The 12,073-nt window shown below is 35.7% G+C and overlaps 1 protein-coding gene across 1 annotated transcript in view; it reads right to left on the bottom strand.

The window, feature by feature from the left end:
- Positions 1-6,380: 6,380 nt before the first annotated feature.
- The window catches only part of LOC121374876 (DNA-directed RNA polymerases I, II, and III subunit RPABC1), a 34,384-nt gene continuing 28,691 nt past the window's right edge, over positions 6,381-12,073 (bottom strand). Inside the window, exon 8 of the mRNA XM_041501989.1 lies at positions 6,381-9,281. Within this exon, the coding sequence (XP_041357923.1) occupies positions 9,216-9,281 (66 nt within the window). The 3' untranslated portion in view covers positions 6,381-9,215. The remainder of the gene's footprint in view (positions 9,282-12,073) is intronic.

The following is a 12,073-nucleotide window of genomic DNA, read 5'->3' as shown; positions in this document are numbered from 1 at the left end:
CACATAATACCGGCCTCGGTGGCGTCGTGGCAGGTCATCGGTCTACAGGCTGGTAGGTACTGGGTTCGGATCCCAGTCGAGGCATGGGATTTTTAATCCAGATACCGACTCCAAACCCTAAGTGAGTGCTCCGCAAGTCTCAATGGGTAGGTGTAAACCACTTGCACCGACCAGTGATCCATAACTGGTTCAACAAAGGCCATGGTTTGTGCTATCCTGCCTGTGGGAAGCGCAAATAAAAGATCCCTTGCTGCCTGTCGTAAAAAAGAGTAGCCTATGTGGCGACAGCGGGTTTCCTCTAAAAACAGTGTCAGAATGACCATATGTTTGACGTCCAATAGCCGATGATAAGATTAAAAATCAATGTGCTCTAGTGGCGTCGTTAAATAAAACAAACTTTACTTTTTTTTTGTCACATAATATGCTCAGACAAAACCTCCAATGAAAATTTGGAGTATCCTGTTCCATTACTTCTGTTGCTTGGCGCCCGACTGCCAAAACCCCGAAACTTTGTTAATGTTGACGTATAGGCTATATCGCCCAATGATGTTAAAGTTTGTTTTGTTTAACAACACCACTAGAGCATAATGATTTATTAATCATCGGCTACTCGACGTCCAATATATAATTTTTGATACGAAGTCTTAGAGGATACATTTTATCATCAGCAGCAAGGGATGTTTATATGTAGGCCTATTTTCCCACAGATAGAACAGCACAAACCATAGCTTTTGATATACCATTTGTGGGACGAGAAAACCCAATCAGAGAATGGATCCACTGAGGTGATTCGATCCTACGACTCAAACACCTAAGGCGAGCGTTCTACCTACTGAGCTAGATCGCGATTCCTCACCCAATGATGTTCCATACGGGTTCGATGTTGGGGAGATCTGGACTACGTCAGACCGAGCAGGAAAACGTCCGCTAGACTGGTTTATAGGCTTGACGTAAAACCAAATGGTCACACGTTGGGAACCAATCAAAAGTCAACGAACGTTAGCGAAACGTTCTCTGCCTGAACTTAGGCCAGAACTCATGACAAATAACAGAAATGTATTAATGTTTTGGCGATTGTAGTTATTCCATACTTAGGTCTACTTATATATTTGAATTAAAATATCCTCTACTTTTTTTAACGCAGTATTTACAAATTCACACCTGACACACATTAACAAAGTATTAATATATCGAATAGTCACAGCCGCAATTCGGATCTACATATTCTGCAATTTTTAAAAATCAAAATCAAAATCAATAGTTCATAGTTTAATGAAAATAATATTAAGAAAATTATAGTCCACACAAAAATCTCGTGACTCAGAATCCATGCATGATAATTATATAGCGACCAATGGAGCCACCAAAATTAAGTTAATACTGACATAACCGTTGGGTTAATGCATTGCCTTCAGTCATATCGAAATGGAATATTCCGCAACGTTAAACTAACCAGTAACGATTTTACTGTGGCCAACACTGAAACGGCGCACAAATTCGCAATTTTCCTTCACTTTACGGCATCCATGTCTCCATAAAACAGATGCCATTATCCGACCCGCTTGTTGAAAATCAATGACACGGTCTGTGCTAGCAGCAATGGGCATATAAAACAGCAATTATTTCTTCTGTCAGTAAATTTATATTGTCTCCTTGAGGCTCTCTCAGCGGGCTTCTCGTTTTTCCTCCCTGAAACCCAGACTTCGCCAATGTCACATACAAATGTCTTGTCGATCCCCCTGCTCGTAATCTATATACATATTTGCATTCATTAAATATGCAGACATCGATTTGTCCATCTCTTTTTTTTTGTGTCCCAGGTCACATTTCCCCTCAGCCAATCAATTAACAGCCATGTGGGCGGAGCTTAAAGACGTTAATACCCCCCTGAAGCGACAGCGTATTGTGTTCAGTCGGCGTGCAAGTTCGATATTTACTTTCGACCTGTTCGTTGTTAATAATGAAATATTTATTTTCACAAGCCGGTTTTGAGCAGGAGATTTTAGCTTACAAAATAAAGACAGATATGTCGATTTATAAGTAAGTAGCTGGAACAAAGAACTGCCATGGACTCGGTGTGAATGAGTACAAGTAATATCATTAGTACTGCTAGAAGTGGAAGTATAAAAATGTACATCTATGGGGTGAACAATATAATGCTTCCATTAGGTGGAAGAAAATTTGCCTGTTTAACGAAGCCTTTGGGAATATATGAAAGAAGTACCGAGGGTTATTCCAGATATAATTCATGGTTTACTGGGGAGCGGTGGTGGACGTCAATGATAGTAAACTCAATTATTTTGCTCTGCATGGTCGATTTTATTGGAAATTATCTTTGTGCATTGTGGCAGTATAAAACGTTGGGGAACGGAAAAAAAAAGAAAAAAAGAAAGAAAAGTGTATGTGGGAATAACATTCAAATACATTTTTTTGTGAATAACGGTGTGGGTGTGTCAGTCGACTGGACATTGGCTTAATAAAAACGGAATATTCCGCGCCAAAAGCTTCATTATTATTATTATTATTATTAGTTATTAGTAGTTATATTCACCCCCCCCCTTCAATTTTTTTTTTTTAATTTTTAAATCCTAGAGCTGCGTACAATGGTTGTTCAGCCAATGACAAACACAGTTTGCGTTTTAAAACGAGAATACAATGGATTCTTGTACATTGATCCTCACATAGCCGGGTAAATTAGCATACTGTTACGATAGCGCTGATAACAATGGCAATTACGGTAATAATGGTCTTATCGAGATTCAGAATAACCATTTAGGCCTGGTCGATTCTCTGGTGCGATCCATAGTTACAGCTCTTGTCTTCTGTTGGCTGTAGTTACTCATGTTGCATACACATGCGTCTGTATTTACACAGTTTGCACGAAACAGTGCAGTTCTAGATGCACCCAGAACCAACGTGGCTGTAGCCCATGATGATTATTTGACTGCATGGAAGGTCGGGAAGAGTTGGACAAAAGTTCGCTATCAATTTTTCGAGATAATGATAAAAACTATTATTGGCCGAATGTCGATTTTTGTTGTTATTGTAGTTGTTTATTGGCTAATAAAAGGGACCTACACCCCCTCCCCCCCAATCCTGAAGAACCAGCTATTAAAACATAGCTGTGGGTAGCAAATTTTGCAGCTCACGTGAAAAAGGGTAAAGCTTCAGTTTTAACAATAAACACCAACATAAACACATGCATTGAATAAATGAATGATTATGGTCAGTTTATATATAATTTAAAAAAGCCCACAGTTGTGTTGTTATGTTGTTTAAAAACAAACAATTATATTTATGAAATATTATAATTGCATCACTTGATTGCGGTGTCCACTTTCAAATTTGCCTCTTTGGAAACATTCCAAGATCTGATGTCAAAAACTATGATCACAGTCGATGTCAAAACTATGATCAGTTTGAAAAATGTCTACATAATTATTGTAGAACCATTTAAAATAAATTATGGCCAAATTTACAAAGCCTGTTTTCATCAGAGCATTATAAATATATGTAGTTACATACGTGAAAGACAAAAACAATCTTTATACATTCGGCTCACTGTTTGGTAAATTTAAATATGCGGAGATGTCGAAGTGTATGAACATGTCCAACCTGTCTGTCTGCTCGACTCTCTCGTTGTGCTGTGCAAGCGTGGTCGGTTTGGGATCAATCCCCGTTGGTGGGCCCATTGGGTTATTTCTCGTTCTAGCCAGTGCATCACGACTGGTATATCAAAGGCCGTAATATGTGCTATCCAGTCTGTGGGATGGTGCATATACAAGATCCCTTGCTACTACTGGAAAAATGTCGTGGGTTCCTCTTTAAGACTAAAAATTTAATGTCAAAATTACCAAATGTTTGACATCCAATAGCCGATGCTTAATAATCAATGTGCTATAGTGGTGTCGTTAACCAAAGCAGACTTCTTCCTCATATGTCAAATTACCAAATGTTTGACATCCAATAGCCGATGATTAAATAAATCAATGTGCTTTAAATAGTGGTGTCGTTAAAATAAAACAAACTAACTTATCTACCATACCTAACTCGACATCCTATAGGCACGGACGCACATAGTCTAAAATAAGTAAACTATAATAACAAAGCCACGATACTAGCATGTTATAATATAGTAAATAGTGAACATGTAAATCAATCCGCATAACTGCTAGACAGTTTATCAAAAAGAAGGCAGAGAGCATTAGTCAACAGCAGATTCCATAACACCAATTATTTACGGCATATTACATAATTACAATTATTTGCCTTAGCTTAAAACGTTTTAAAACATTAAAGGTTTTTTTTTTTTTCATTTCTTTTAAAAATTCTACCTTAACTCTGGTATCACATGTGCGGTTTAAAGAATACCACTTAGTGAAAAGGTAAACCAAACATTAAAGCAATACACGAACGGATCTGAGTTATAAGCAATTATAAACCTAACATGCACAGTTCAAAATTACATTGACCCAACTTTGGCATCGGCCAGAAAGACTTGCTTTCTGAACACCAACCAAATACGAAAGCCATCATTGGACAGAATTACAAGTTAAAACGCTGCCATATAAACACACGAATGTCAGGGGCTTTATCGATGGCATTTTTTTTGATGGATTGGTTTTTATGCCGCTCCATAATTTTTTTTTCCGTCAGTTGAAGGGATAATTTTGGGTTTTATTTTCTGTTTATTTGTTGCAAAAGTTTGTTTTTTTAATTATTGTTTTAAAAGTTTATTACCCCTAGAAACTAGTTTGATAGTGTCACGGTTGAAGACCTGATAGTACTTAAAATCATGTTATAGGCTATATACGGTACATGTATATTGTTTGTTTATTTGTTGCAAAAGGTAGTTTTAAATTGTTGAAGGCAGGCACAAAATTGCCGTAGGCAAATTCTTAAGATACAGCCTTTAAAATACCTCAAAATTATCCCGTACTGACTAAAGATCGTGTATGTTGCCGTCAGAACCATTTATAACAAGGATGATTTATTCGGCCGTCGAGCGATAGGCTAAATTAGCATTTCTTAAGGACGAAGGACAATAGTTCGGGAAATGATTGGGGAGGGGCACCGTACTCTTTGTACTCAGGACTGCATTGCCCTTCATTAACAAGAGCCAAATCTAAATATTCTACTCAAGTTCCAGTTTTAGCACACATGTGAAATATGTTTTAATATTTTGGTAATGTGATATTCTAGTATGAAACCACATTAACATCTCCGATAATACGAAGTAGCATTAGACAGTCCCGTACAAAGACAAGTTCATTATCGACCGACGCCAAATAATTTAGCGAACGTTTGGTTCAAATTGAAAGTGACACGAAATAGAAAATGATTTATTGACGTTTTAAATCTCCTCAAACAAGGGCAACATAATGTTCTTAAAACATTGAGCCAGTGATAGCACAAACGACAGAAAATACACAGCATAATAAGCATCATGTTATATGCAACTTAATGGTTCGTTACACAACAGATTTTAGACCAGATGTTCAAAATTAACAAACATTTTTTTCTATTAACCCTTTGTGTACAACGATGCCAAAATGGTTAACCTTAATTAACAAGTATAATCACACATAGCTAACCTTCCGTCAATCAATGGCACGGGGGATGGGCAGTGGAAAATTAAGTGCTGGCATATTTGACTGAAAAAATATACCAATTAATTGTGGATGTGTGTGGGTGCGTGCGTGCACACGCTAAATATTCAAGGCTAAAATTTGTAACACACAGTTTGCCTACATAACTAAATTCAATCCAGATGTAGAAGACAATGTTCAGGTTCGAATAGAAAATTACGCCCGGCATGGCTAAGGTGGTTAACAACGATTAGCAGGTAATATTCTGGAAATGCATATTTGTAGCACAACCAAACATATCAAAGCGTTAGTGTGAAAATCATTCATAACCAATAACAATAGTTTCAAGAAACGTTAATTACACGAATCCATGCTTATACCATTTTGGTGTTAACATGCTAGCAGTTTGTGTCACTCAAATCATGATTATGTATATGTACTACACTCACTAACTGCGAATTAACATGAAATAAACTAAACAAAAGATTTGTTTAAAAAAGAAAAAAATCCCAAATCGATTAGTTCACGAATGTTATCGTTTTTCGTAGTCGTTGAACATAGGACACAATTAACGCGTGGATTAACACACATAGAAAATTAATTTATTAGAAATTCTAACAGTAAACAAAATAATTTACTTGTAATTTGTATAGACTTGTAGTTCATGGTGTAGTTCTTACATTTCAAAACAACAAATTGAACATTTTTAATACAAAGCCTGCATCATCAAGTTTGTTAGATTTCCTTTATGAAGACACCTTAATGGCTTTACTAGAAAAAATAATAACATTATCATAGAAAAATGTTTTATTTGCATCGCATGATACTTACATCACATGTTTCCACAAAAATAATTTTAGATAATGTCAGCATGAGTACTAATTTGTCACTTGATTAAAAAACAAAACATAAAAACATCAGCAAATAAATACATGTATATAAGATTCATGTTTCTCTTACAACAATGCACAATACTTCTAGTTGAGATTTATAGTCTCCTGCCTAGAATGTTCATTTTGGTATATCTGGTGTGTTCTTTGTTTTCCTTCTTGAGAATGAATGAATGAATGAATGAACAAATGTTTAACAACACCCTGACACAAAAGCGACATGGACTATTGGGTGTCAAACCAAGGTAAATGTGTAAATGAAGTGATAATGTTATAAGAAGCTGAAGCAGTGTCTGTTGGTGGTGTAAGAAAACCAAGTACTGTAAAGCCAGCCAACTCATGGACTATCTGATGGGTGTAACTAGTCCCTGTATATTAGTTTGATTCCGCAACCAGTTGTCTTGACCCAATCAAAGTCAGAAACTACTACAGGTAGGATATCTCTTATCACAACATCTAAGGCTGTTACTTGTATATAATGAAATACAGATTGGTGTCGGTGTACCCTAAGAAAACATACATATCCATTTTTGAGAAATTTAACTTCTTAAAAGGATTAACGCCAAGAATCTTGCTTGCCATCATACTGCAAAGGCCTTGCTTGTGTAGACTATATGTATACACCATCTGTGTATGACAAATTAGGAATAAATAGGATTTCTTCATTATTTTTTATGTATTACAGGATAAAATAATATCGGCATGCCATCATTCTCAGCATCACAAGATAACTTTAGTCGACAACCTACATCATCAACCTGTTTGTAATCCCCTTCCGGTCGAACAGGAGGGTCTATGGTTTTCATCTCTGTCCTTTTGCCTGTCCATCTGTCTGTCCCACTTATAATTTTCTGGATGTTTTTTTTGACAATGCCTTGTGATATTGAGCTGAAATTTTGTGTATCGCTTTATCATGTACCGGTACTGTTACAGATCATGGTTGACTTTTATGACGATGTACCCATTTTTAACATTAAAGTTTGTTTTGTTTAACAACACCACTAGAGCACTAATTTTGACATTAGTCTCAGAGGAAACCTGCTACATTTTTTTCAATAATAGCAAAGGATATTTGATATATACAATCCCACAGACAGGATAGCATATACTATGGCTCTCTGACGAGGATCGATCATAGACTGACCATACATCAGGCAGACACTTTACCACTGGGTTATGTCCCGCCCCATTTTTAACAAGTTATAGTACTTTATCATCTTGTTACAAATTAAGTTTGACTTTAATAGCAATTTACCAATTTTTCATAGAATTATGGCCCTCAAACTTAGGAGATTTGAATTTTTGTTTTCCGAACACTTTTTTCCAATGTCTAGATATTGAGATGAAATCTTGTGTATTGCTTTATCATGTATGGTTACAGATTAAGTTTTACTTTCATGGTGATTTACCTGGGTTTTGTTTTAGTTATAGAGTTGACCTTCAACTTAGGAAATATGAAAAGATTTGGAGCCCAGTAGGGGACATGTATTGCTTTAGCAGTACTCTTTGAATACTTGTTCTCTTTATAAGCAAACAACACAAAACATGATTATGAAGATTACAAAAATATTTTGATAACAATATACCGAAGTCAAATAAAGCAACTTACTTACAGTCTTGTTATGTTTTTAGATACCAGCAGTTGTTACCATTTTTAACCACCATGGTAGTTAGTAATTTTTATTGCTCATATTCTTTTACCCTTTTTGAAGTTTTGTGTATGTTTCACATTTCTATTTCTTGTATTTACTTTTGCAACTTGATATATTGTATGTTAAATATTAGATATATGTTTTTGCTGTCAAGATATTAATTAATAGTACACTGCTATTAACATTTAAACAAAGGATAATCAATCATCTGCAAATAGCAGTCCCCACCCACACCTAGACTGGCCTTCCATGATACTTTTGACAACTGCTAAATATGCTACACTAGATGTTGCAATACAATCAAGATATGGTATAATGATATAACAATGTCATTTGATATGGCCAACAAATTAACAGCTGGTATTAAAGTTCAGAGGCTTTCCCCCTGAAGATAAAAAAGAAGCAACTTACAATGAATAAATGGTGAATAGACTCATGCTAAATAACACGAAAAAGTATGAAATGTCTATCTGTGTAATAACACTTCTGTTCATTGTGTAATCAGTAGCTGTTACAAGCTAAACATATGGTATTGGCAACATTTGGTCTAAAAAAGTCATTGGCTTCAGTCACATAGGTTTATGACATATGAATAACAAGGTATCTTTCAGGGGCACAGCTGGTTTATGATGTACAAGCAATGTACGGCAAAACTGTGAATATGCTTGGAGGGCTTTTAAAGCAATGACAAAGGGAGGGGGGCATGACATCAATTGCTTTAGTGCTGTCATCAAATTTGAATCCTGACTTTAGTACATAAATCTAACTCAGTGTTTTTGTCTTGCAGGTTTTTCTGTGATTTGTTGATTTGTTTTGTTTTGTTTTTCAAAGTCCATTTCCAAGTAGGTGAATACTTGAATATATAGCAGCTACACCCCTGTCTTTTATATGCACTATCCCACCGAGTCAGAAGAACTGGTTCAAATGGAAATAACCCAATGAGTACACCAATGGAGGATCGATCCTAGGTCCCACATATCTCAGTTGGGCAGCCAAGTCTTTGAGTTGCATCCTATAATGATGTGAAAGTTTTCCAATAATGAAATATGAAACATCCGTCTGAAGGTGACACTGTTGAGGCAACATCAAACCACCAATCTGTAGCTAACGTAGCGACCAGCTGTTTCACTAGGTCGGACAATCTTTACAGCCTAAAATCAAACAAATCATATCAAAACATCAGTGTGGATGGAGAAACATTCTTTAAACTCAAACAAAAAGCAAACTGGAAAACAAGCCACCTTTTAAAACAAGTTTCTTTGATTTGATCGATAGCTAATGAAATAAAATACCCATCTGTTTCAATTAATTTTTAACATTTTAAAATATGTAACTGAATTATAGCAATACATGTAAAAAAGCTAGAATTATTATTTTAGTATAAAAAAGAAAATCAGAATAAAGCATACAGGGCTGTTTACTAACATGCACACCACAAACAATTAAAATAACAATAATAAACTCCACCTTATCTGAAATAGAGATAAATTCATGACATTCTTTCTGGTCACTAACTTTTTATTTAACAATTAGTTGATTGGTCAATAATAATAAAATTTATTGTTTTTTATTATTAAAAAATAAATGAAGTAGAAATAAATTTTGGAAAAGAAAAGTAAGTTTAGAATATTTTACAGATCAGTTACATGTATAAAGTTAAAAAAAATAGTTTTAAGTTGGCCGAGACACAACTACCATATAACATCATTGTTTCAATGTGTACTAAAATCAGCCACTTTTTAACACTAATTTATTAATATTAGCTATGGTTAATGAGAAAGAAGTCAGTGGTATAATACTCTGGATATATTGTTTCTTTCATTTGAGGAACGAATTAGAAAGTAACTATTTTCTCCTTGGTCGAAGTACATAAAGGTTGGCAATTTGCATAAGTGTTTGGTAGAGGGCGCTGTTAGTGCACTATATAAGGAGGTGGCAATGTGTTTTTTATCATCTTGGTTGTGGTGCATGTAATTTACACTGTTTTGAAAGTATATCTCACATTAAATTTGTGTTGTCTTTTTATAGGTTGGCGAACCGTGAGAATACGCTGATGAAGGTGAAAAGCCACTGGAGGGGTAACGGCCCATTATAGTTCATTTAGAGGTTTACGTTGTAAGAGTGTGGATTTCAGACTTTTGAGTATGCAATTTTTTATTATAGAATAAACTGTGGTATCTTAGTATGTGCACCACACAGTATGCCACTTACTTGTCATTTTGTTTTATGTACGGAGGGTGGGGGTGAAGAAGAAAAGAGCCAGGGATGGGGAATGAACCCAGTATCTGCCAGTCTAAAACCTGATGGTTTAACCAATGCGTCATCAAGGTTAGTGCTCATTTAGTTATTAACTCAATAAAATGAGTAGACCAGTACTCATTTACCAGTAACTCAACAAACTGAGTAGACAGGTACTTATTCAAAGACTAGGGTAGTGTTTTATGAACTTAACAGAATGATAGACCGGTACTTATTCAGAGACTAGGGCAGTGTCTTATGAACTCAACAGAATGATAGACTGGTACTTATTCAGAGACTAGGGTGTTTTATGAACTCAACAGAATGATAGACCGGTACTTATTCAGAGACTAGGGCAGTGTCTTATGAACTCAACAGAATGATAGACTGGTCCTTATTCAGAGACTAGGGTAGCGTTTTATTAACTCAACAGAATGATAGACCAGTACTTATTCAGAGACTAGGGCAGTGTCTAATGAACTCAACAAAATGAGTAGATTGTCAAATCAACCTGCTACCCTACAAAAATGAGTCATTAAACATATGGATTGGTACTCGTTCAGTGACTAGGACAGTGTCTTACGGACTCAACACAATGAGTAAGTCAGTATCATTCAGTCACAAGGTAGTCTCTTACAAACTCAACACAATGAGTAAGTCAGTATTCATTCAGTCACAAGGTAGTCTTGTGAACTCAACACAATGAATAAGTCAGTATTCATTCAGTTACAAGGGTAGTATCTTACGGACTCAACACAATGAGTAAGTCAGTATTCATTCAGTCACTAGGGTAGTGTCTTTTACGAACTCAACACAATGAGTAAGTCAGTATTCATTCAGTCACAAGGTAGTGTCTTACGGACTCAACACAATGAGTAAGTCAGTATTCATTCAGTCACTAGGGTAGTGTCTTTTACGAACTCAACACAATGAGTAAGTCAGTATTCATTCAGTCACAAGGTAGTGTCTTACTGACTCAACACAATGAGTAAGTCAGTATTCATTCAGTCACTAGGGTAGTATCTTACAGACTCAACACAATGAGTAAGTCAGTATTCATTCAGTCACAAGGTAGTCTTTTACGAATTCAACACAATGAGTAAGTCAGTATTCATTCAATCACAAGGGTAGTATCTTACGAACTCAACACAATGAGTAAGTCACTATTCATTCAGTCACTAGGGTAGTATCTTACGGACTCAACACAATGAGTAAGTCAGTATTCATTCAGTCACAAATGTAGTATCTTACGGACTCAACACAATGAGTAAGTCAGTATTCATTCAGTCACAAGGGTAGTGTCTTATGGACTCAACACAATGAGTAAGTCAGTATTCATTCAGTCAGAAGGGTAGTGTTTTACGGACTTAACACAATGAGTAAGTCAGTATTCATTCAGTCACAAGGTAGTCTTTTACGAACTCAACACAATGAGTAAGTCAGTATTCATTCAATCACAAGGGTATTATCTTACGAACTCAACACAATGAGTAAGTCAGTATTCATTCAGTCACTAGGGTAGTGTCTTATGGACTCAACACAATGAGTAAGTCAGTATTCATTCAGTCACAAGGTAGTGTCTTATGGACTCAACACAATGAGTAAGTCAGTATTCATTCAGTCACTAATGTAGTATCTTATGGACTTGACACAATGAGTAAGTCAGTATTCATTCAGTCAGAAGGGTAGTGTCTTATGGACTCAA

Source organism: Gigantopelta aegis, chromosome 6 (genome assembly GCF_016097555.1).
Source record: "Gigantopelta aegis isolate Gae_Host chromosome 6, Gae_host_genome, whole genome shotgun sequence".
Lineage (NCBI taxonomy): Eukaryota > Metazoa > Mollusca > Gastropoda > Neomphalida > Peltospiridae > Gigantopelta > Gigantopelta aegis.
Note: the sequence above shows the minus strand (reverse complement) of the source record. Positions and strands in the feature narration are given on the sequence as shown.